This window comes from Hirundo rustica, chromosome 6 (genome assembly GCF_015227805.2).
Source record: "Hirundo rustica isolate bHirRus1 chromosome 6, bHirRus1.pri.v3, whole genome shotgun sequence".
In the NCBI taxonomy this organism is placed as follows: Eukaryota; Metazoa; Chordata; class Aves; order Passeriformes; family Hirundinidae; genus Hirundo; species Hirundo rustica.
This window is the reverse complement of record NC_053455.1, coordinates 54,077,579-54,104,116: the sequence shown is the minus strand read 5'-3', so window position 1 is coordinate 54,104,116 and position 26,538 is coordinate 54,077,579. Positions and strand designations below refer to the sequence as shown.

The 26,538-nt window shown below is 36.3% G+C and overlaps 1 protein-coding gene across 1 annotated transcript in view; it reads right to left on the bottom strand.

The window, feature by feature from the left end:
* Window positions 1-26,538, bottom strand: part of METTL15 (methyltransferase 15, mitochondrial 12S rRNA N4-cytidine) — a 92,701-nt gene that overhangs the window by 53,588 nt on the left and 12,575 nt on the right. The window contains exon 3 of the mRNA XM_040068226.1: window positions 498-634. Within this exon, the coding sequence (XP_039924160.1) occupies window positions 498-634 (137 nt within the window). The remainder of the gene's footprint in view (window positions 1-497; window positions 635-26,538) is intronic.

Here is a 26,538-nt window from a genome sequence, read left to right as displayed (position 1 = left end):
AGTTTCTGAAGCCAGTGGCAAAATACTTAGCAAACCTAATACTGAATTATAATTATTTTGGGGTTTTTAAAGTTAAAATATTCATAATCCATATTTAAATGACCTAATGATTTTAAAACATATTATTCCATCATTTCTGTGAAATATGTACCACAAAGATATGTTTTTGTACTACTTTGCAATCAGAATCATCTCAAGGCAAGCAGAACACATGACTCATTTTTAAATGTATTTTTAAATATAAAATTAGCTACTTGATGCATGATTAAAATTAAAACTACGAAATACACATTTAACTCCAAAAACCTAAGAAGAAGCTGCATGGAAATACTCATAAACAAATTGAATTGGATCTCCTATTCAACAGGGTACATACAGCATAGAATGCTATTCTACAGTAAGATATTAAAAACTATAAAAATACATTAAAGTATATATAAAATACCAAAGTATCAATCTTATCTCAAGCATATATAAGACAAGAAGAGACAACTTACGGGTAGGCTTTTGAAAGCTGCTGAGCTATTTCATAGGCTGTGGGATCCCTGTCTAGTGCATACACGGTGATGTCGCTGGCTTTCTCTAAAAGAGCTCTTGTGTGACCTCCAGCTCCAAACGTCATATCGAGGAACCGCTGTTGAGTGAAAACACAAACACCTTTTTCCTTAGAGCAGCAATAAACCTATGATTGATTTAAACTTATTTTGATTTAAAACTTATTTTTAAATTTTTTAAGACGTATTTAAAATTTATTTTGAAAATCTCCCTCATGTACTAGAGGAAAATATACCATTGCATTTTTGGAAATATTTTTGTATTTTGCAGAATTAAAGTTATGTCAGAATAATCTTTTACCAAAAACAAACAAACAAACAAACAAAAACAACAAAAAACCCCAAACCCCCCCCCCCAAAAAACCCACCCACAAACAAACAAATTAAAAAAAAAAAAAAAAAAAAGACAAAAAAACCCCTTCTATCTCATACTTGGGAGGGATGATTATGACATCAAACTTCATATTGATATAAAGTGACTGAAAAAGGCTGCTGACTCCCAGCCACATCATGAAGGAGAATGCCTGGAGCAAACAGTTTGCCTGCAAAGACAGGAGACTAAGGAACTGGTGAGCAGGTTCCAATTGGTCCCAGCTTGAGAAGGGAAGGAAGAAGAAAAGCAGCTAAGATAAGACTCTGGAAAGGTGAACACTGCTCTCCTGACAGCTCTGCAGTTTCTGTGCATTCATTCTAGAGAGGTTTCTATAGTCAGTATCCGTATGACCAACAGGCTGACCAGGAGGCTTTGCTCCTGAGACCTTCCAAAGGAACAGTGACTTGGGACACAGTCAGCAACCTTGAACCAGGACAGGTTAGGCTATATAAATCCACTAAGGGGAGAAAATCAGTAGAACTTAATGCTGTATTAAGTCTACTTTTACCAATAAAAGAGCATATAAAAAGAGTAGTGTTTCAAGAAGCTGCCTTATGCCCCTTCCTCATTTGGCCTAACAAAACTGGTACTTGACAGATTAAAAGTCAGGAACTATTTTTGTTGACAGAACTAACTGGCTCTTCACTTAGCAATGCAGTGACTGTATGACTGCAATTCCACTTAGGAAATATTTTCTTTTCAAATTACTAAGTAACTATCTATAATTCTATAGGCTAGGGAAAGCATACTGGAGCACAGGAAGAAAAGGAATATTTTTTTGCTTTTACGACAAAGTACAAATATGACCTATTCTCTGCACCTTGGTACTCCCATTAGTCTTTCCTCTCAGTTGATTGAACTGACCTCTGTTGACTGGGGGAAACTCAAGCTAAACTTGAAAAACCAATTCTCCATATACTTCAATATTAATTTCTGCATGGGTTTTTTTCCCCACTTGTCAGATTATTTTTTATGTGAAACAGGTTTTGAGGACTACTTATCAGCTACAATCATATTAAATAGAAATTTATATGAACTAAACTTATTCTCACAAATTATAGACCACAAGGGTAAGCACATTTCAAGTGAAATTTTCCAGTTTAACTCTTGAAAGAACTAAGATTCAACCACAAATTCCTTTGGATAAGAACAGAAATTCAAAGGCGGTGATGACACAAATGTTTTTTCAGAAACATTTTTTAGAAAACATGAAGACTCATAAATGAAAATCCCAACACAACAACAACAATAATAATAATAAAATACTTACGAGAGTAATAATGTAACTCTATTGTGGCTGAAAGTAAGGAAAATTATGATCTTTTAAGACCATTAGGCTGCATTATTTAACACAATTTCTTTGTGCTATGCTACTATCATCTTTCCTAAGCTTATGCTCTAGAAGCAAAAGTTTACTACACTATTTTACAAAGTTAATGAAATAAAATTTAGTTGGGTGATCACCCAATATTAAATTGTATCACTCATATGAAAAAACCAATCACTGACCCAGAATTTTTTGTAAGCAGTATCTATAAGACAAACTTATGTTACAGAGGACATACCATCCATACTCTATAAAAGCTCCCATAATCTATTTAAGCATGCTGATTTATCTTCCACCATAACAAAAACAAAAGTATACTCATTGAAACCAATTTATAAATGCAAAACTGAAACAGTTAAAAATGCGGTTGCTTTTTTAACACAACTGAACATATGAATTTAGCTAGATTCTGAATATATTTGCACATGCTAAAAATTCCAAGCATTTTCTCTATAAGTTCTCACACACCACTGAGATTCAGATAAGCTCTCTTATGACAAAAGTTCCAATCAGTTCAGGGATTTTTTTGCATTGTACTGTTACTTCTACTACACCTCTAAAAATCCAACACTGGCTATTGAGTGGGATATTGAATTAACTATTTTTTATTATCTCCCTTCAATGAAAATTATTACCATAAAAACATAATTTTTAACTCTGCATTTAGCTTAGAAAATTGCAAAAATGAGCACAAATTCTAGAGAAGATAGAAATCCTCTTAAATTACTTTTAAAATTTCCAGGGTATATCTGTTATGTTTTGATTTCCACTAAAGTTATTTCCATTTAATCCTTACCAGAAGTAATGTACATAAGCAATAAACAGACCTCTAACTTTTATATTCTAGTTCTGTAGGGAAATCCATTTAGAAAAATCCCTTTAGAAATATGTGAAGGAGCAACAGAAAATTAAACCCACCTTTTTATTTTTTTTTGGATAAGATTAACCCACTCAGAAATGCACCCAAAAAACTTAATCACAGGAGTCCCAAGTGTCATTTAGGATTGCACTTATTCTGGAGCAACACATTACAATCAAAATCAATCTAAATTACATCATAATTCCTCTTGGAGGAAAAAAAAAAAAGTTTAATCCGCATGAGTCATGTCTTCATGGTTGGGTTTGGTTGTTTTGTTTTGTTTAAAAAAACAAACAAATGCTCTTATTCTTTTTCATAGCTAGAAAACTAGGACAAAAATTTTCAAAAACATCAGTATTGTCTTTCCTAAAACAGACCTGCAGTATTGGCAGGAAGAGTCACAGAAGGTATAGGAATTGTCAGAAAACTGACTTCCATCTTTTAAATAAAATACTTTGGAATAATAATTTTATTCCACTTAAACTCACTAGTAATGTGAATTTCCAGAAAATAGTCTTTTCCCACTAATATGTTTAACTACTTGTTTTTGCATACATTTCTTGCATGTCTGTTCGTCTTCTAAATGTCTAACTCTTCTTTGTCATTTCTAGAAAGTATTGAACAGATTCAAGAAGATCCTTTCACCTACACTTCTATAGTGCAGAGAAAGTCCTTTGTTTCATCATGGTCGAACAGCAGAATAGGAAAAGATAAATTAGGTACCTTTTTGGCCAAATTTCCAGACAATTTTGCTTTTTTAAGCAGTATGTAACACTGAGGGTTTTATTTCCAGAGGAATTTTTGAAGATCTTATAGCTCATTCAAGAATACTTATATTTTAACAGTCTCACCTTTCCTCACAGATATCTGCTTCCGCTTTCATTCATTTTAAATCTGATAAACTTTAAGCTTGACAAGACCTTTATACATGCTGCTTATTAATGAACCATACAGAAGATCTTGAAATTAAATAACAACAAAAAATACTAGCAATGCGAAGGAGAGAAGAAAAGGATAGGGGTCATTGTACCATGACACAGTGACAAACTCTCAATATTGTTAAAATTTAGTTAAGAATCCATGCAAGTGCCTACTGCGAATGAACACATGCTCACTGAATTCCACTGCCCCTTCTGAAAGAACCAACACAAACCAAACAAACTTTTAAGCGACAGTAGACATGATCTTTAACCTGAGAGCACTACATACAGGAGGATACAGCTGTGATTGAATCCACAATCAATTCCTCATAATCTAGCTGTTCGACTCAAAGGCTACACTTTGCATCTAGAGCCTAAAAAAAATAACTACCAAGTTAAGTTATCAAACAGAATGATTATGATATTAACATGACCATTTTTGAGCATTGAGCAGATTTGAAATTAATCACTGTAATATCCTGCTTCATAATATGCTTCTTATATATTTCATCCATCTTTCATGCCTGAAATAAAAGATGCATCATTTTTTTCCTTCCTCTTTCTCTCCTGCCTACTAGTTTTTAATCAAATAAAATTAAATGACATTTTATCCTCCTGATCCTATAAATACTGGAAAAGATGATTACATGAATTTCTCTTGCAATGACTCACCATTCCATTGTAAAGTTATGATAGTCCTATCAGAGTCCTCTTGGGAATTTTATAATCTGTTTGTGACTGTACGTTTTAGAAACCATTTGGCTCTTTCATGACATACAGATAGCAACAAACAAAAATTTCACAGCTTTCATTTTACAACTCACTCTAGTATAGTTAGCGAGCTACAAAGAGTTTGAGTTCTCCATTTTAGTATACAAGACTTTCTACTGAAAAGCTCTCATTATAAATACATTTTAAGCATTTAATTTTACTATTACTTATCTGTAATTCCTCTAATGATTACATTCCACATGTAAAAAAGTTTACTCCACAACACTTAATAGCCTTTGTGATTATTTTTCCTTTGCTGTGTAACAAAATGAGATTGCAAAACTTACACAAAATTGAAACTCAGACATGACACATAAATTGAAACTACATAATACTAATTTTAAAAAATTCACTATTCCAGTATTTTCCACTCTCCTCCTTCATTCTTTTTTAAAGGCAAGAACTTTATACCCTTTTTTAAGTAATTTGATTTTTTAGATGTACAACTTTATATTCCCCTACTAACCTTACTTCAAGCACTCCGTCAGATGATATTTCAAAAAAAGTTTTTTCTTCTTCTCGCAACCCTGACATTGTCTGAAAGAGGACTTCAACATATTGGACAATATCTCCAAGAGACTTTGGCAAATGGTACTAAATACCTAACTCATACTGAATTAGAATATAGGACAAGTCTTATGACAAACAATCTTCTATCCTGGGTATCAGAACTTTATGAGCAGTCCCCTTCTTTTCCATTCCTGACAATAGGACAAACTCCTGCCATTTACCTTTTTGTCTAGACAAACTGTCTCACCCTGTTCCCATTTACATGATACCAAAAGATCATTAATACATTACAATAAACTAGCAAACATAAGGCATTTGCCAAGCCTCTTTTCAACACATAAAATTAATTTCTTCTAAGAGCAGAAAGACTGTTATTCCCCAAAAAGTGACCTTGCACTGCATAATTACTTCTTCAATCCTCAGCCCTGTTTATCCACTTTATTTAAAAAAAAAAAAAATCTATATAGACAATGACCATCTTGTGCACCTTCAGCAAGTGTAATCACCTAAACCATCTTATCTCTAAGTTCTCTGATTAAAAATAAAATAAATAAAAATCAGCCTCAAAACAGCATTCCTGGGAAAATGCCGTTCCTTCCTCCAGTCCTGTTCTGCACTTCCTTAAATAATTTAATACACAACCACAGAAGAGACAACTGCACAAGTATTCCCCTCTGATACTCTTTTATCGTGTTGTTGGCATTTGTCCCCTTCTTGTCTAAAGAAACGTTTCATTGAATGGCAGCCATTCAAGTATAATGTGTAAAACGTTTTGCAGTACTCCTCTCAAATTAAGTAAGAATCATCACTTAGAAGGTAATGAAGACAGCTACCGTGGAAAGAAACTAACACTACGTAAATTACAGTGCATGCTCTCTACATAACGTAAAGCTCATTAAATTTTGCCATTTGCAGTCTTACGTATCAAAATCAGTCCACACATAGTTTTCAGAGGAAAAAGTTACTCAAAGTTTACTTAATAGCCAAAAAAAAGGAAAAATAATCCTCCTACCCAGTCAGTTACCTCTTTTACCTAATGGGAAAGGCATACTTCCTGAAGTGCAAAAAAACAAGCAATGCTGTTTTCAGAATAGAAAACAATATGAATGACAAGTTTAAAACACGAGCAGAAGAACAGAAAACAATATGAATGCCAAGTATAAAATATGAGCAGAAGAAAAATTAACTTGCAAATATCATACACTTTGCCAGTACCAGATCAACACTATATATAACATTTTAACATTGATATATGCCTAATGGAGGACTTTCCACCCAAAACTGGGCTTCATAAAATGATAAGCTAGAATCACAGAACTTTCATGTGGGAGAAAGGAAATATATCCACAAATACTGCTCCAACAGCCAAGAACACAGCCCCAGTACCTCACCATTCATGTTTCATCTTCCAGGGAAAAAAAAAAAAAAAAAACAAAAAAACCCACCACAACAATTATGAAATTAGTATATTTTCAGTTTTATCAATTATGAAGTTAGAATACTTTCAGGAAACTTGCATAACATATTTGTTTTGAAAATGGCACTCTTTCCACCTTTTACTGGCTTGGGGAATAAAAAAAAACCAACCAACAAACAACAACAACAACAGGAGGACACTGATTTATTTAAAACATGCTACAAAGAAAAACTGAAGAACAGCCACCCAGCATCCAAGCTATGCTGCCTTTTTAACTCACTAGAAGAAAAGGAAACACCTGGAAACTGCTGCCTGAAGAAACAAAAATAAAATGGAGACTCTTTCATGCAATTGACGTTCATGCAAATGTCAGTAACAATTTTTTTTTTAGTATTATTATACTGAATAGTCTAACAAAAGCAAGTTCACAAAAATAAACGGTTACATAATGAGGGCAATGGTTACATGATGAGCAAGAAATAAATAGGTTCTGTAATATTTCTGTAATATTAAAGCCATCATCAACTAGTGTATTCCAAGCCAATCAAAGCTAGTGTTTCTCTCTGTTTTTACTGATCTTTCTCAGTGGGATGACAAGCCAACATTTTTCACAATAATAGATTTTTCATACTTGAAATGAGAGCTAGTGTTTGCTTGAAAATGCAAAGAAGGTCAAACTACTAGGATGTTTGTTAAGACTAATACCAAATATTTATTACTGCATTGCCAGGCACTGTTGGTCTGTATCAAAGTATTCATTCTTATTTTATTTGTATCTATTCCATCTCTTTGTAGAAAAAAAAATCCTGAGAACAGAAAAGTAATATAAACAAAATAATCAACACATTGCAAGATGAGTTTTTTGCTACTTCATTCTTCTGGTGTTTCTACAATGAGTCATGATCTAAACTTGCTTTCTGAATTTCCTTCTTATTCACAACAGAAATTGTTCATTGTCACAACACAACTTGTCTTCCAATCTGCTTTATTTTTCAAATATCAACTCTAAGTGCGATAAAATATATCTGACCTCTTGTTCAAACACCTTGAATTTTCTACAGCTTACTGTTTCAAGACACTCAGCTATTTAATATACACTAAGTAGAACAAGCTGAATTGAAATGGAGAGCAGTGAAAACAAATTTTATAGGAATCTTTTTCTAGCAGTGATTTTTTTTTCCCCAAGAAATAGTTGATCTGCTTTATCCTTTTATTATCACATCTTTCACAACTAATCACTGCAAAGGTGTGAATAGAGACATTTTAAAAATAGTTACTGTTGTCAGTGTTTCTTGAACAAAATACACACACTATTGTTTGGCCACCTATTTTAAAGTCCACTGTGAGAAAAGGCAATCTCTTCCCAGTTCCTCAGTATTTTATTTTCCTTCTGCAAAGCTCAAAATTGAGAATTAATCTTCAGTGCTGGCCTTTGTTAAAAAAAACCTCACTGAAGCTATAGTTTCAATAAATACAGAGAGAAAATTAATCTGAAGGAAAAATTAAATCTTCTTCTTCTAAGGGGAAGGAAAAATACATCCAAGCTTCAACTTATTTTCTTCCAGTTATCTAAACACAGGGTTTCTGTTAAACAACAACATGAAACAGTACTTATACTACAGGGAACCACTAAACAGATTGCCGTTCCTATTCCAGCCAACAGGCGGGACTTACAACACCCAAAATCCTAAATAGGCATCTGGTAGGAGACAGCAGCAAACACTGCTTTAGAGAAGGCAACCTTTCCAAAATTACAGTTCACTCCACAACCAGTCTCCATGCAGAATTACAAATTATAAGACTGGTATGCATGGAGAACAAAAGGAAACCTCAGGGAGCAAATACACCAGGTCTGACCCCACCAGACTACCAATAACAACACAGCTAGTGCGTGCACAAATTCACACACATACACAAAATCTTACTAGAAGGAAGAACTACCATTTGAAAAAGTTAGTGCTTAAAAAAAACCCAAATTTATCAACCTAGAACTGTTCTGATTTGCTGCCTCCTTCTTCCCAGCTAGCAGTAATAACTAATGACAACAAATAAAGTGCTTCATGATATTCCAGCTAGTTTTCTGAACATCAGTAGAAGACCAATTACAACTTCAGTGGATAAGCAAAATTTTTTCATCCTAAAATGCATCTGGTCTATATGGCAGAAGACAGGAAAAAAGGTTCTGTTGCTTTGAAATCCATAATATTTACCCAAATTAAGTTACTAACATTTCATTCAGGCCTTTCTAACACCTATTCTGACATTCTTTAGGATACGGCCAAAAGGTACAAGAATTTGTATATTGTTGAGGCTTTTCTTTAATTCCACTTCTTTATTACTTCATCAAAATGCTTTGAATTCACCATGATGCACCTTAAAAACCAGGAATCTATGGAGATATTGAAGCTCTTTAAGATATTTGCCCAAGTGGACAGAGAAACAAAAATGCTTTCAGAAAAACACTTCCCATGTTGCAGCATGCAGCAACACGCTACATGATAATTCTAGGAACAGAAAAATATGGTTATTTTCTTTTTTAATACTATTTTTAGTGCACAAGGAGATTATATATATATAGTTCCGTTCAGTACATGCATACCAACGAACACTAAAAACACATTCAGTAACTTTAAATACTATGTAATGATACGACTAGCTTTCTATATCAACAAAGAAAAAGTGGACAGAACCATTTTGTCCAAATTAATTTACAATCTTCAAAAACTGAAGTTAATGCTTTTCACTAACATTAAACTCTGCATATATGCATCATATGCTTGTCTTGGTTTGAAAGACAGGTATCTGCTAGGGAGGAGCGGGGCCTCTCGAGGAGTGGGGAATTCCAATCCCTTCCCTCCAAGTTATTATAATTTAGAAGATTAAAGAGGCTTTTCAGTCACAGCTATGGGAAAAGGAGTAACAGTTCTTTACTAGTAAGTATAACAAGGCAAAAAACCAGCAACTACAGCATTAATAATAAACAGAACCAGGAACCTCGAGGGGTTTTGTTTCACAAAGCCTGGGGCAGTCTGATCCCTTGGGACCCCGAGAGCACCAGGCTGGAACGGCGGAAACTCCTGGGCTGGTGGCTGGAATGGCAGGATGTCCCTGGCAGGTGGGGGAATGTCCCAGCAAAGTGAGCAGTGCTGAAGAAGGCGCGACGCCCGGACAGGGCTGGCCCAGCTCCTGCAGGGCAGGCAAAGGGGGCCCAGCTCCAGCAGGGCACACGAGCAGATAGCGGATGATGGTAGAATTCCCAGGATCAGACCTTCTGTTAACAGTGGACTCCTCCCGGAGCAAGCAGCAGCCTGCCCGTCCTCTCCAATGCCGGGAACAGGAAGAGAACGCTCAGCTTCCCCAGCCCTCTCCTTTTCCCTCCCCCAAACTTATGTGATCTTCCTCCTCCCTCGGCCACCTCTTTTGTGTGGATCAAGCACCCTCTAAGCCTTAGTACTTAGTCTCTTAGCAACTTATGGGGGAAAAATTCTCTAGGGAAAAAAAACAAAACCAAACCTAATCCCCAACAATGCTCTACAATGAAAATTATTTCAGGCTGCAGAAGATGGTCAACCAAGTACCATGGAGCTCTAAAACTTATAACCCCACTGCCTTAACCTGGCAAGGTATTAGTTCCACATGACAGCAGAAATGGGTGTTAATATCCTCACAAATGACTCAGTCTGAAAGGACCAATCGGGTCCTGGAAGAGCAGCTGTGGGGGTCTTCATGAACATCAAAAGCCAAGTAAGTTTGTTGCAGAGCCCAGCACATTTCTGAACTCTAGGGGAAAAGTGCACAGATTTAACAGACTGTTAAACAGGGCAACATGCAGCCAGGAGTTTAGGAAAAAAGGAGGCTGCATCCTCCAAAACCTTGAGAGAGACCCCACAGGGTTATGGCCTAGTGGACTCTCTCACTTTATTCAAATAAAGTTGATTCTTGCAGGATTCCTCTGTCTCCTTTCTGGACACTGGCCTTTCACAGCTTGATTTTCCACAAACACATAAGCCAGTTAAGCTGTTTCTGGGACCAACATGATTTAAAGCATTCTCACACTACCAAAACCACGTACCTGCTATAGAAAATGCTTTTTAATTAACAGAAAATCTAATTATTCTGAGAGGATGTTATGCTCTAATGCAGATGTTTTCAGAAAAAAAAAAAAATAATGAAAGGAAAAAAACTGTTCTATAGCAAAATATTTTAAGCAAATGTGTCAGGTTCATGTATTTTCACTCTAATATCTGATCTAAACCTCATTTGCTGCTGAAATTGCTCACCAACAAAATAAGCACTATATTTCTCCTACCCTCTTTCTCCAGGTCACCTCCAAGCCATGCACAATTCAAGCCTACAATCAAGGTTTCCACAAACTGTTGATTTTGAATCAAATTATGTCAGTATAGATTATCCCCTGGAGCTCTCTGACATGACAAATATGTTAAAAGTATTGTTTAGATATGCTGAAAACAGTAATTGAAAAGGCAAGTTTTTTACATTAAGGGAAAAAAAAAATTCTCCTAAACACCATGTATTCAACATTTGCATTTCTTACAGCACTATATATGCAGTACATATAATTCTGTCAACAATTTCCCACTAAAGCAGACAATCACCATTTCATCATTTCATCTTCTTTCCTACTTGGACTGTGAGCTTTTTTGAAGAATTTTTACTATCAGTTTTTGCGAAGTACAGCAAAACATATGGGTCTAAAATTATTATGTGAGATATATGAAGAAAATCTTTGTTCTGCAGCTAATCACTTTTTGAAGCCACATGTCTTAGAGCAGTTTGGACAGATCATGACCAAATATACCAGGAAAAAAAAAAAAAAAAAAAAGGACTGTCTTTTCTTAACACATGCTATGAACAAGTCCAGAAAATTATAACAACCAACAGAAAGCTAAATTTTAATTGTGTAATAATTTAAAGGCACTTTTAAGGTATAATTTTGTCAGAGGTAAAAGAGAAATAATTCCAAATCTCCTTACATAGAATCTATTTCAGGCATCATTTTGCATTTTAAGTTGCTTACAATTATTTCTGAACAAACTATGATGGTCACTGTGCGCAGCAAATAAAAGAATGTAGTAGAAAAGGAACTTTGAACCATTCCCCTTAGGTCACTGTGAACATAATTATGTAAGAAGAAAAATAAAAAGCACTTCTTTAAAAACTTAGCATTTACAAACCAAAAAAGAAGCCCAAACCTATTAATTGCAGTGCCAGTGCAAAGTCACACACAGGTAAAGTCACTTACACCAGCTCAGTTACACAGAACAATCCAAAAGGTCGGTGTTGACTTTGGAACATCTTATTATGGTAACAAACAATCTATTTAAAAGAGACTAATGGAAGTAGGATCACTTTTCGTCTGAAAGACATATGGAGTCTTTTTTCTGTCAACTGAAGTTCATGCCTGGACTCAGCTTACAACTCTGATTGGACTAGCATGCTTAAAACCCTACAGTGCATAGAAATCTCACAAATATTCTCCTGTCAATAGCTAAAAATTATCTTCGTGGCATTATGATTAATACTTATTAACAGCAGTCCTTTCTTCTAATCGTACGCTTATAAGAAAATAACAATGCTAATATATGCTCAATTTATTCTGCACATCCAAGAGTAAAAAAATAAAACCCCAACCAATTAAAAAAAAAAAAATCACAAACACATAAAAAACTCAATCAACACCCACAGCCCTCTCCGGAAGAATAAAATCTCCTTGAAACATTATGTATTTTTATTGCTCATCTTTGGATGAAGTGTAAATCCAAGATCATAAGTTGTACGAAGTTACCATTTCAATTATACTACTAATGAAAGTTGCTGTTAAGAGTAATTTACCCTCAATATCCAAACATTTTAAGAAGTTTTCTCTTAGTAATATTATCTCATTTAACACTCCCTACTGATTAAACCTCAACAGATTTTGAAATAAATTTCAAATACATTATTCTTCTACAAGAGAAAGTCAAAAGGCAGTCATCTGAGAATAATCTCCAAATTGGTTTTAACATCATTCATGCAATAAGTTTATTAACTGTTTTTCCAGTAACCAACTCAGCAAATTCTCTTCTCTCCTTCTCTCTCTACTTATTTTTATTCTTTGTAACTCATATAAAAACATTTTAAGAATAGGTTTCTGAATCCCACCATCCAAAGGTGAAAGTTTTAATTATACATGCAGAAACCCAAAGTAACATGGGACTTGTCATCTTTTTGGAAACATTAGGCCCTAAACAACATGAAGTATGGGTTTTTTTGAAGTATGCAACAGAAGTCCCTTTTCATAAGAAAGTTATCATGTAATTGAAGTCTTTGTCAGTATGAATTCAGAAAAGACAACAATGTTTTTCCTTGGCAAGATCAAGTATAAAATGGTGAGAGAAGAAGAGATACTGCTAACATGAATGCAGGTTACATTAGTCCTCTCTTCAAAAAATTAATAGAATAATTTTGGTATAATTCAGCCACATATTTATGAAATACCAAAAAATATTTTCAAATGCTTTATTTTTTTATTTTACATTAAAATATCGCAAAATAATTTAAGGACTTTTAATTTTTTTCCATTTTATAGTATATTTTAAAGCAATTGTTTGCTTTATTGCAAAAAAACTCACATAAATTTACTGATAAAGTAACTCTCTAACTGTAGCTAAACACAGTTACACTCTAAAGCAACTAGCAACATAGTTCATTTTTCAGTATAGAAATGCGGTGCTACTAAACTTCAAACAGAGAAGATTTAATGACCTCCAATACACTGTAACTGGAGATGCTCATATTCTCATCTAGTATGCAGATACAATACACTAATACATAATTAAAGAACAGGCAGTTAGTGATTTATATTTATGTGAGATCAGCTTTACAAAAAGGAATATGCTTCAGACTCACAGGCAATTAAAACCAGATTAATTTCCTACCACAAATATGAGTTCAAACTCCTAGTGAGAACAGCATGACTTGTAATTTACTTTTATACTCTTTATTACATTAATACAGCAATCAAAACAAAATTTGTCATTTACCCCTGACAAAAATAATGAGCATAAAAACCTTGTAGAACTATACAGTTTTCATATAATCTATTGATTAGAGAAGGCACCTACTTGGCCCCTCAGAGCATAAAATCAAACACCAGGAATTCCTAGCCTCTTGTGGAAACTGTACAGGTGGTTCGATAGTCGTAGAAGAAGTCTTAGCAACATGCAATTATAAAACATCTTAAAGTGTTGATATAAGTCAGTGAAAAAGAATATGCATGCACAATCTGCCATCTGAACAAGGGTTCCCTTACTTCCATTTTAAGGCAAAAACATTCTCAGTTCTATCACCTGTGTACTTGAATATAGAAAGCTGCAGTGGAAATCACAGAATACAATGGCATGAGTAAATTACACAAATATTTGGAGTGGAGGTTTTATTTTTTAAAAAAATAAGATGCTCAGCTGTTAATCACAGAAAGAATAAACAAGTGGATTAAAAACATAATAAATCACATTTTACACTGAAGTTGTTGAACTAATTGGTTGTATTTCAACATGACAGTATATAGATACTATCATAAACCAAGAGCTGAAAAGAGGCAACATACCAAACTTCACTTCCTGATAACGCTCTTTGTTTACCAACAAAGTACTGCCTGTGGCAACATGTTACACAAGGAGGAGCTGGTTTGGCTCACATCTGTTGCTTCTTAGAGGCTGAAAGAAGCAGCATAGAGCAACTACGTCTAACTTAATTACATAGATTAGATATAGACAGGGGTTTAATCAACCACTTCTAACACAGCCTTGCTTGAAAACAAAAGAAGCAGGCCCAATGATACTTAACATCCTACTGTAAAAACAATAGGCTACTTAACATCCTACTGTTTTAAAAATCCCTACAAATATACAGAAAATAAGGCAGCTTTTATTAGAAGAAGAAAGAGTGTAAATACAGTAAACTTTCTTGCTCCCCTTTGTCTATTGTTTATTGTCTGCAAACAATTTCTTTTACTCAGTTTTGTATAATGGTGCTTGTATGCCATGATCCTTTATTAGAGACCATTTGCTAATTAACATTAGCAAAACTAACTTGCTTTATGATCTGTACACACATACAGTACAGTTCTTTTCAAACAAACCTGTTATCTAACTCAAGATCAAACAAATTAGTATGACAGAGTAGGAAAGACCATACAGATAACAGCACCAATTCCATGTAATTACAGATAAGCAGTCATCTCCCTCAGCGCAAAGCAATTAAACGTGTTTATCTTCAGACCTACAGTGCTTAGCTGTCTTGGAATCAACATGCACAACTAGATGGGTCTGTGAGTTTTGTAATTGTTACATTTACCCTGTATTTTCATCCAAAAGCTAGTTGCACAAGAAAAGAAAAATTAAAAAGCAATTATAGTTTTAAATCATCTCTTCGACAAGGAGAATCCGAGCCACCAAGCATGGTCTAATCTATGTTAGATACTTAATAGCTCAAACAGGATACAGGATTAAAAGTTTATCTTAGTGGTATATATTTTTTTCCTAATGAACTCTCACATAATTCCTTATGTTATTAAGCTTATTTTAAGATGGGAGCATTCTTCAGTTTTGAATACATACTATATTTAGCCACTCAACATCCTCATCCAGGTGGATGCATCCAGTTACTCTGCCTATACAAACATACAAGGGAGAGCACATAAGAGGTGTTGCTGACCAATCTGAATTGTCTTCCATTTTCTTTCAATTACTGGAATCACTCAAGAATAGAAATGTCTACTCTAAAAACCACAGGTATGTCATCATCCTAAAAATCACTATATGGAAAAGTTAAATACCTTAATGCAAACCTTAGTACCATTATTTCTCTTCTGTCCATGATAATTCATTCACTATCTTGCAGATGTTATTTGGCAGCAAGTAATAAAATGATAGCATACCAGAGCTACAGAGGAGGGCAACAGCACAACTTGGAATTACCAATAGCTCAGAAATTGTCCCAAAATTCACGAGAAAAAATGGTAAAGTCAAGTACTACTGATAAAACAGAGAGGAGGGGCAGGGAGGTCACAAAAATCACCAAAGTGCAGTTGGACTAATCTAAAGGCAAATTGGAACTCAATTAAAGTTACTTGAACAAAAAACCAACCAAATCCTAATACCTCAGAGCAGTTTAAGCTTTCCTAAAAGCAACACTCAAGACAGTCATGTTTGCCCCTACAGCAGTCAGGACCTATAATTCTTACACGAAACTTATTTTCTATAAAAATGTGTATGTTTTCCACTCTTCCTGGTAGTATTGTGTGTGTGTATATATATATATATTTTATATACATACATATCACTGAGGAATGGAATCCACGAGAGTCTGAAGTGTAGGCTTCACTGAGTCCACTTTGACAAACTCTTACATTACTGAAACTTCAGCTGACCCTGTTAAATCAGCATTTTATCTTACAAGCATTTGGAAAAAATGACTGTGTAAGATTCTTAACTTCCATTTTAAAAAAACCTACTTCAAAAAGAGAAGCTTTTATTTTCTGTGCTCCAATCCCATTCTGCTTCCTAAAACAAGCTGAAGTACAAATTTAACAACAGAAAATAGTTTGAAGGTTAATTTTAATATGATGCCTGCTCTACAGACATTTTCTCCAGAAACTATTAAATAATGTTTAATTCAAAAATTGGCATAAAGACTAGAGGACTGGCTTCCTGTTGCAATGTTCCAGTTGCTCAGGTTTAAAATGAAACAAACCAGAGGATATCAGGTATGAAAACTGGATCAAGTCTCACTATCAGCATCCCTTACGAGATGCAACATGGGAGAGAAGCTTGTCAGTGTCACATATACATCTAGGAATTATTACTGGCAGTTCTTCTTAAGAGGTCACATCCCATTACCAAAAAAATCTATATCACTTATCATCCCAGACTCTGTAAATTACTTTTGACAGCATCAGTGACCATAAATTTTATTCTCAAAGATCTGCATGAAAACAGCTCAGCAAAAACAGTAGAGAGGGAAAATTTCACCCTACTCTATCCAACAGGTACTGTACTTCTGCTAAAAAAAAGTAGCCTGTCACATTGCAGGATATGAATCTACAAAGATCCTTTAGAAAACCCAAGCAATTTGATATAGCTTCTGGTGAAGAAACCAGGGAAACTAACTAATTTTGAAAGCTGCATAAGAACAAAGACTGCAAATTTCCACACTACAGCAACACAGAAAACTTGCCTCACTTTGATGAAGAGACAAAGGCACTGCAAAATTAAGTATCATGTTTGGAACAGTAGGTCCCTTAACTAAGAGAAAAGCACAAATATATTCTCCAGCTATTCTGGTCAACATGTACATGCATTTTATATCTTTGAAATTAGGAATATAAACAGTAAAAAAGAGACATCTCTAAACACAGTGTAAACATCACACACAGAATCACAAAAAAAAAAAAACAAAAAAAAAACCACACCACACAAATGTTAATTACCACCAAATTACTGAAAACACTGAATGCATCAGATATTTGCACCAGAACTTTTCAGCGGACAAATGTTTTGAATGGGACATATAAAATTAAGAAACAAACGACATTTTGTTAGTGTTTCTGCTCTTCCAGCATTAACACTTGCTCTAAGGTAACTACAGCTATGAAAATCTGGTCAGTTCCAGAAATGAGATTCAACGGCTGCTTTCAAAAGGAATCAAATAGAACATGTTTCATGAACACCACACAGGCCACCAGTGCAAAGGAATCACAGAGACCCCTAAACTTCGAAAACAGTTGGGTTGTGTTTCCGTCCCCAGGGCAGTCAGTTCCAGGTGTACTAGACACCTCTCCAGGTGAAAGCAAACTGTGGCCTGTACTCTGCTGCCAGAGGAATGGAGAAAAACACATTAGCAGTGTCAATGGTGGCACCACTTTTCTTCCTTGAACCCCAGTTTGTACTGAAGTTCCAGCATGTCTGAGACAGCAGCACTCACTGATGGTGTGACTTCATTCAGGCCACAACAGTCTACTATCAGTCTCTACTGTCCACTGGACTTGGGCACTGGCAATAAAGGACTTTGAAAGCATGAGAGAGTCTTGCTGACCACTCTGGCTCTCCAGTTCACAAAAAAAATCTCTGGTGGGGGTTAGAGTCCCAGTTGGTGCAATGTTGCCGACGGTGCACTGCTGTGGTAGCAATTGGTGCTTGTTGTACTTTGACCCTCAACAATCTCACTGCAGAAGGGCTCTCTCAGAGACCATGCAAGGTATTAATTCAGTTGTCTGATTTCCTCTGTCTACACAGCAGCTATCCCAAAAGCCCAGCAATGCCCTTCTAGGTCCTTGAAATACTCTTTTTTTAGATAATCTATGCCAAGGATGCACGGGGCCTCTGGGCCTGTCACAATGGAGAGTTTTGTCATTCACTTCCAATTAGGATCACTTCAACTTCCAGTACAGGCAGCTTTTGGGATACCCCTGTCACCCCAGAAATAGAGATGGATTCTGCCCATACCTATCTTGGTGGCATCTTGTGACATTGTTCCCACAGGTGTCAACTAAAGCCTTATACTCTTTGTGGGTCTGATTTGCCAGATCCACACAGTCCAATAGATCTGATTTCCCTTTTCCCCACCCGGCTGGAGGCAGGGTCTCTTTAAGTTCTAGTCATTGCTCATTTCTTGTAGATATGAACTGGCCATCCTTTCGAGAGGATCAGAAGTCTGTCTGTCTGAGGACCTATGACTTGCTCCATGGAAACTGGAGCAGTATTTATTCATAAAGAATTTCCTGCAGTGACTGTTACTTTCTCAACTCATGTACCCATGCTGCTAGGGCAGAGGCAAGGTTTTCCACCCCCTTCCTCTCTGTGGTCAGGCAGGTAAATCCACAGGTTACCTCTTGGTGTGAACCCTCTCTCTAAAGCAGGGGGTGCTTCCTCCCAATAGCAGACTCTGGTCTATACTGGTAGGGCAGGAGACACTTCTTTTCTAAATTGCTGGGAGTCCTCTTTCAATTTCTAGAAGTCCTTTGACAGTCTTTCCACAGATGAGACACAGGCCTGTAGAGGGAAAGAGAACATTCTTCATATAGCCAGTTTGGTAACCAAATCATCTGCAAGCTGTTGTTCTTTCCATGACATCACTGCCAATCAGTCGGCATATGGAGATGGTGCACTCCACAGGAACGTCTGCTACATGATTATTTACACTGAACTTCATCTGCATTTACAGGGGACTGCCCATTACTTGAATCCTTCTAGAGTACCTCCAGCACAACATTCTCTCAGGTACTGGACACCCTTCTCCACCATGTTCAGCTTGTCTCAGTGCGCTGATAGATCATCCTTGAAAAGATACATTTCCCTCACACTTGACAGGAGTCACCTCCAGAGGCTGAGAGTGTCTGTCCTCTTCCCAATCCCCCTGTCAATGACAGGGATCCCAGTTGCTTGACTACCATCAACTTCCATATTTTGGGTTGCAATATCCCAGCATTGGAGCAGGCAGGTCACCAGGGTCTCATGTGACTGGCAGCTGAAATCCTTTTGCATACCTTGGAGTTCACCTGGGGATAGGAATCAGAATTATTCCTGGCTCTGCCTTTTCTGAAGGCCTTGTTTCCTCTTCATCCCCCACTAGGCAAACTGATTTGGTCTTTGATTTGCCTGTATAGCAACTGCTACTGGCAGAGGTTGTTCCTGTGGTTCAGATGCAGTTTGAATTGCCATGGTGCCTGTTGCTTTGCTTTTCTCCTCCTCCCTGAGGAAGGTGTCTAGTATCAGGCAGCATCTAATAAATAGTAGCCAGGGCTCTCAACACCTTGAGTAACTTTGCACCTCTCTGGAACTGCCACAGAATTTTTGCTTCATAAATTTTATCACTTTAAGAGGATCCTGTAGTTGTTCAGGGGTGAACTTTCAAACCACAGGAGCAGAACAATCCTTCAAAAGATGACCCATTTTCTCCCACATTCCATGCCACTCATGGGGCAGATCTCCATAGAAATCTCTTTCATTACTCTAAACATGGTGCAGACCTCACTGAGGAGACCTGGAAGACTCAGGAACAAGAATATGCTTTCCTTAACATCCAAAGGGAATTCAAGTCTCAAAAGCTGTTGTAACAAGCCTGAAGGAGGAAAAGGGGGTAAAAGGCTGGAGAAAATCATCCTCCCCTGTTCCCTCCACAGGCTGGATATGATTATTAATGGATTCCCAAAGGTAGTGCCTGAGGTAAGGGGTAGGAGAACAGCACTGCATCCACATCCCAAAATACCTTCATTGCCCTTGATGTCATGTCATAAACTGATATTCCATAGTACAGCAAAAGCAATCCTGATCCCTCTTCCTGCTTTGAAAAAGGCCACCATGGTGGGCACATAGTGCACATATGGAAAGATATCAGGGTTAGGTGCCACAGCCACATGAACAGACCAAGCACCATTGTGACCAGTGGCACCAGACCTAATACAGAAAATAAGTAGATCAAACTTGTTTCCAGCCTGCTCTGGGCAGATCTGTTGTCATCTCAACCCTTCATGACCTACACTGGGCGCCAAATACAGCTGTTGTGGTTTAGGAATTGTACTCCCATACCTAGAATCATTGTGTGGGTACTCCAAAATCACACGTCGCTCTCTTGCTCCCTCTTCCCCTCCCCACTGTGGCAGGATGGAATTGAGAATTGAAGGCACAATAGGTAAAGATCACAGGTCGAGGTAAGAACAATTTACTGGAAACAGCAATGATATAAGAAAACAAACATTAACAGCAACAAAAATAATAATGAAATATATAAGAAAATAAATTATTTACATGGACAAACATCCCCAATAACAAAGAATACCAGACAGTTCCCTCTATCACACTTTCTCAACCCAAAGTAACCCCTTCTTCCCAAAAGAGTGAGTCCCTTCTGCCACCCCCAACAGTGACATGGGGTGGTATAGAATCACCTCCGTGTCCTAAACATGCCTCTTCCTGGCTACTATGGAAATTAACCCTGTTCTGGCCAGAACCAGGGCAATATTTTTAAACTAATTTTGATATATGGTAACTAGCAACTGTGAGCACTTGCTCCTAAAAAAAACCAGTATGGGTATACACTGCTTATGGTAATAATCAGTTTTTATACAACTTTTAGTATTCACTTAAAAATAATGTCATTGTTGGTTTTGATAACTTGACACTTGTATTCCACTCTTTTGCTTTCAGCAAGTATATATTTTAATATACTACTCAAATAGAAAACTAGCAACCTGACTTGCTAAGCAAAAAATAATGACATTCCTACACTGTATAGGAAAATGCTTTACAGAACCATAAGAATCACAGGACTAAGAATGTTTCCAAGTGTACTTACTGGACTGTTAGTTAAATTATTTTAACTGTTACAGTCTTTGAAACTATTCTGAAGTTGATACTTTAATTGTTACATGCCCTAGGAGGTGTTAAAATTTATCTTCTAGATTTTCCAAATGCCAGCTCCATCAGCTTCTGAGAACTTACTCATGCCCACTCAGAGACAGGTCAACAGGACAAAACTTTTTATAACCTTTGCTGAAATGAAGTCTTGCATCTCTAATTATTCTCTCTACCACCAGATAAAAGACTAACAAACACTCCCAAGACTGGTGCTACTTGATGTCACTTAGTGATTTTATTTTTTCCTTTCCTGCCTGGAAGAGCAAACTGATCCACTAGAAATTTTGCGCAACATTTGTAAAAGCAATCCATCTACCACAGCAAGATAGAACCATTGACTGTAACATGCAATGTCAATGTACACAGAAGACAACCTCTAAACACCCAAGCATTCTACTAAGTATATTATCACCATTAACTATTTGCTTATGTTATGAACTAAGCATTGTCCCACACAATTCAAAAAGCATGATTTATTAATTTCTGTGTATAAACACTCCTGAAAAGCTCCTCTACCTAAAGCAAATGACAATCCCACTACTGAGTGGGAGATTTTCCAGACTTTTGTACTGAGATACAAAAATCCCATTAACAGGTGAGGAATCTTGTTTTTTCATCTTTAGTACTCCAGCTTAGAACAGACTGATTCTGCCCAGCAATAACCTAATCCAAAGAGTTTCGAAATACCAAAACCCAAAAAGTATATGTGCTAATGATGTGTGAGAAATGGGATGAGAACAAATAGGAAACTATCACCACTTTTAAGTCTATAACCAGGATTATATGACTAATATTTTACAAACTAATCAACTTTATCACAGAAACTACTGCTGTAGCTTGTACTACTACACAAACCAAAATAAAACCGTTCCCAAATTGCTAAGTTTAAAATCCAAGCTACAAGTTTCCACCACAGATATCTTTCCTTAAATCTCCTGCACAGAGCAAGAAAAAAAATCTTCAATTTCGGCTAAACTAATCTGATTTAATCTAGAAACAGAATACTTCCAAGTAGAGCTTTACTCTCCTCAATGACTGTAAGGCAGGTGAAAGCTTTGCTTCAAACCTTTACTGCTTCTTTCAAATTGAAAAAGATGCTTTGAAATATGCTGCATTTTACTCTTCAAGAGCTAAATTTATTGCTGGTCTCTAGGATAAATACGATTTTGGTGACCATATTCAAAGCATCTAAGTATCTTCACAAACTGATGAAATAGAACAAATACCTACATGAAAGAGTTACAGCCATAAACGTACTTAAAAATTTCATTTTTAAATTTTAGATAACATGCGAAACCAAAATAATAAGCACTTTGATGGAGAATAAGAGTAATCTGTGGGAACATAAAAAAGGAGCAAAACCAGATAAAACCAAGATAAAGACAATAAAGGAAAAATGCATGAAGGAGGAAATTCTTTAAAACGGAAGGAGGCTGAAAAAGAACTGCATCAGTTAGCCTTGCATTCCTAGGAGAAAGTTGGTATGAGGGAAATCTACAGTCCAGAAATGCAATAAAATCACATTCAAAGAACAAACTTCAGAGCCAACTGATCATTTCCGGAGAGAACAGAACACCTTTCATCACTGTTGCTTTATATGAAACTGGGCTTAGATGAGGACAAGAAAGTAAGAAATGTGGAAAAGGATTCCCTTAGGACACATCTCTCTGGTCCAATAAAACACCCGAAGGCTCCAGCAGTTTTCTGTGGAGGACTATTAAAATTGTTTTTATACAGCTGTAGCAGATGGTGTGATTCACTTATCTCAAAATACAAGAGCTCAGGGAACTTGATGATATTATCAAGCATCAAGTTAGAACAAATAAAAAAGTGCCTTTCATGCAAATATTGAAACTATGAATAATGTCATGGAAAGAGGTCTAGTAATTAATATATATATTTTAGAGAGGTCGAACTTTGAAAAAACATCATGCCAATGATATCATACAAATATAACCCTCAACTTCCCTGCAAGGAAGTCCTTCAATTACTGTTGTCATGTGAAGGTAATACACGGTAGAAAATAATCATTGTCTCCCTTACTCTTCTTTTCGGCTTCCATTAGCAGCTACTGTTGGGCACTGCCAGAGACTGGATACCTGGTCAGGTATACTCCTGATGTGCACCAGTGCTGTATTACTGATGGTCTTGTGATTCAGCAGTATCTTTCGATCTAAAGAGCTTCAGTGAGAAGAAAAACTGCTCAAGAGAAAAAGAATATATAATCAAAGAATCTTCTACCTCCTCCAATCTCTAAAAAGATGTTTGTTCACTATCCCAGCTTCAGTATTCATCACATATGGAAGCAGCATAGACCATTCTTAAAGTTCAAAATTACTGTCTCAGTACTTTTTAGAAATAGAAACTCAGTTGCAACCACCCGTTCATGTATTCACTCCCCTGTTCTCAGTTGGAACAAGCAGGAGTCCTGCACAAAGCCAGCAAGGTTTGTTTTCTCTAATAATGCAAATGCCCCCCCAAAACAAACAAACAAACAAACAACAACAACAACAAAAAAACCCCACCACTACCTTGCTTTTCTCCCAATACTTTAAGGTTGTTTTATTTTCCTTAATGAAAGAGACAGCTTCAAGACATGTCCTGTACTCCCATGTCCCCCATATAGCCCTTTGCCTCAAGCTGCATGATGGTAAGAAACACACACACAAAGGAACTGAAGAACAGGAGAAAGAAGGGCTTCACAGATACTGGAAAACTCTGCTAACTGTCTGGAGATGGTGGGCATGCACTCGGAGAAAGAAAAGCCATTTATTATTATAAAACAGGGCACAACTCAAGATGAACATCAGAAGTGAAGACTAGAGAAAGTGAAAACATAATCTACAAGACAATACAAAAAAAATATTTATTTTTAAGTTTGATTTTTCAAAAAGCTTTAAAGAGTTTAGGAATAGTGAAAAAAACACATTGATCAGTGCTAATAGGACAGGTCTTAATGACAAAAACTTTAAAAAGTCCTCAAAGGACTCTAAACGTCTGTAAGTACACAGGCATGATAAAAAGCATAATTACTGAATATGTGACCCTAACAGAGGGAAAAAAATCAAACTGAGTACTATAAAAATCAGAGAGGATAGTAAAAGATAATGACAATGGCATATCTATTCAACAGAAACATCTTAAAACACACAAATTTTAACAGCAAAGAACAATTAATCTAAGTTGCTAAAAACAAAATACTTCAGTGGCATGTCCATCAGTAACACAGAGCTGACAACTGTGCTTTAATTACATTTGAGACTGTTACCAATTAGTTAGTCTACAGCACTACAGGCTTCATGCTATGACTCAGTGCACTGACTCATTCAGTACAACTTTTCCTACGGAACTACCCAGGCACCCACAAGGATGCAAGATCAAAAGGAAAGTAGTTACATTGACCTTCTTAGCAATAGTCTTGCTTTAAATCTAGATGACCAAAAGTGTGTACTGACACAATGGCTCAAGTAGACTTTTTGAAGGGGAGACTTTCAGGAGCACTGTTTTAACTCCATTTCAGATAAATATCTCAAAAAATCAAAATACAAAAAATGTTTTCTACAGTTCGAAGCTGAAGCAGCACATTTTAAATCTGTTTTGTTGTTGTTGTTGTTTGTTTGTTTTTCTAACAAGCTGCTCAAGTAGCATTGTTTACTATTAACAAAAATATCTACCATGAAAAAATCCAGTTTTCTGTCACTTAAGAGTCCTTGCTGATTTTAACAACTGAAGGCTGATTTTTTTCTGTGTCAGAAGTAAGGTCACCAGCTGATGGAAGGGGGTGGGAAAGAGTGACAAGATGTCTTCAGCCATTTCCCTGTTTTGGGAAAAAAATATCTTTGTGTCACCGAGACACACAAAGCAATCACATGCAGACAAGAGATTTTCACAGAGGTTCTTCTGAGCCAGCTCCCAGCTGAAAGAGCGGAGAGAAGAGACCCCTTTGTTTATTTTTTACTTTTTATACATTTGTGGGTCTAGCAGAAGATTGGCTTTTTGGGGTTTCCACCCCTCAGCCTCAGTGGCCAGACAAATTGCCAGTTACAATTGTTTTCAGGTTAGAAATATGCAAACCAAGGACAGAGAATGAAAAACAAAGGATTTGTTTATGTTACATCTGTGGGAAAGGTAGAAAACTGCTCTTAATATTGTACAATAACTAAAAGATCTGACTCCATTTAAGAAAATCAAAAGACTCAGAAAAACCAGGGTAACATCTTTGTTTCGATTTTTGAATGATAACAATTCTACCATTGCACTAAGCACTAATGGTATTTCCAAGTTTTGCAAATAAAACAACAGGAAGATAATCCTGGGTGAAAGATTCTATTGATATTCTCATGGATGTCCAAAACCATGTTAGATTTCAACAGTTGTTCTTGCTGAATGCTCAGGCTATGATGTCAAAGCTGTAAGAGCAGGATCCTGGAAAAGGAAAGCTGTGTTAATTGTTCTCATGTCCTCATCTTCTGGTCTGATGGTGCTAACACAGTGCAAGCAAAGAAGTGAGCAGGTGAGAGGTGTCCAGACTCAGACAACCTGTTGAGAAGCCTTCCAGTTTACATGTCCCAGCAGATGTATACAGCTCATTGTTTGTGAAAATAGCTGGCTGCTCACAATCATCTTCACATTGGCCCTGTTCTCATAGGTTTGGCATATTCACCTGAAAACAAGGTGCAAGGAAAAGAATAGTTTTGCTGTAAGCTCATTCCACGGCTGCACAACCAAAAGAGCAAGAGGAAGCATGAATGCATATCCAGAGACCAGCATGTCCAGTGCACTTGGCAATGTGTTGAGCCATTAACAAATAAGAACTTAAAGAGTTTTATTTTAGGCCTGGAGGAAATGGGAGGAACAGGTAAGGCTCTTGAGGGTTAAAATGAGCACGAATATTGCAATTAAGAAATATTTTTAAATTAAAGCATGTTTTCTCCAGAAGTATACTAGTATCTACAAATTTTAGTATTTACCATTTGTTTTTAGCAAGTGAAAAAGGTGTAATTCAGAATAGGCATACATCACCTTCTCACAGCAAAGACAGTGACAACTTACCTAAGATTGGTACTAGACCAATCAACTAGACTACTGAGTTGCACAAGATGTTAAGTGTTAGGTGTAGGAGTAATTAGGCATTATTTTCTCATGTGTGTTTTCCCTCTTGTAGTTAATTTCTCTCAGCACACATGTTTACTGTATACTTCCATAAGCCAATTAAACTTAGCAACATGGCCCAGGAAACTAAAACAGAAGAAAAAAAGCTGTATTGTTTTCTGACATGTTATTGTGTTTAACTGATTTGCAGAAGTCAGGGAGGGACAGGAGCTTAGGGAGGTGTTGATATGGGGGGAGCATGGCGGGAGCAGGGATGCTGGTCTTGTCCCCTTCAGTAG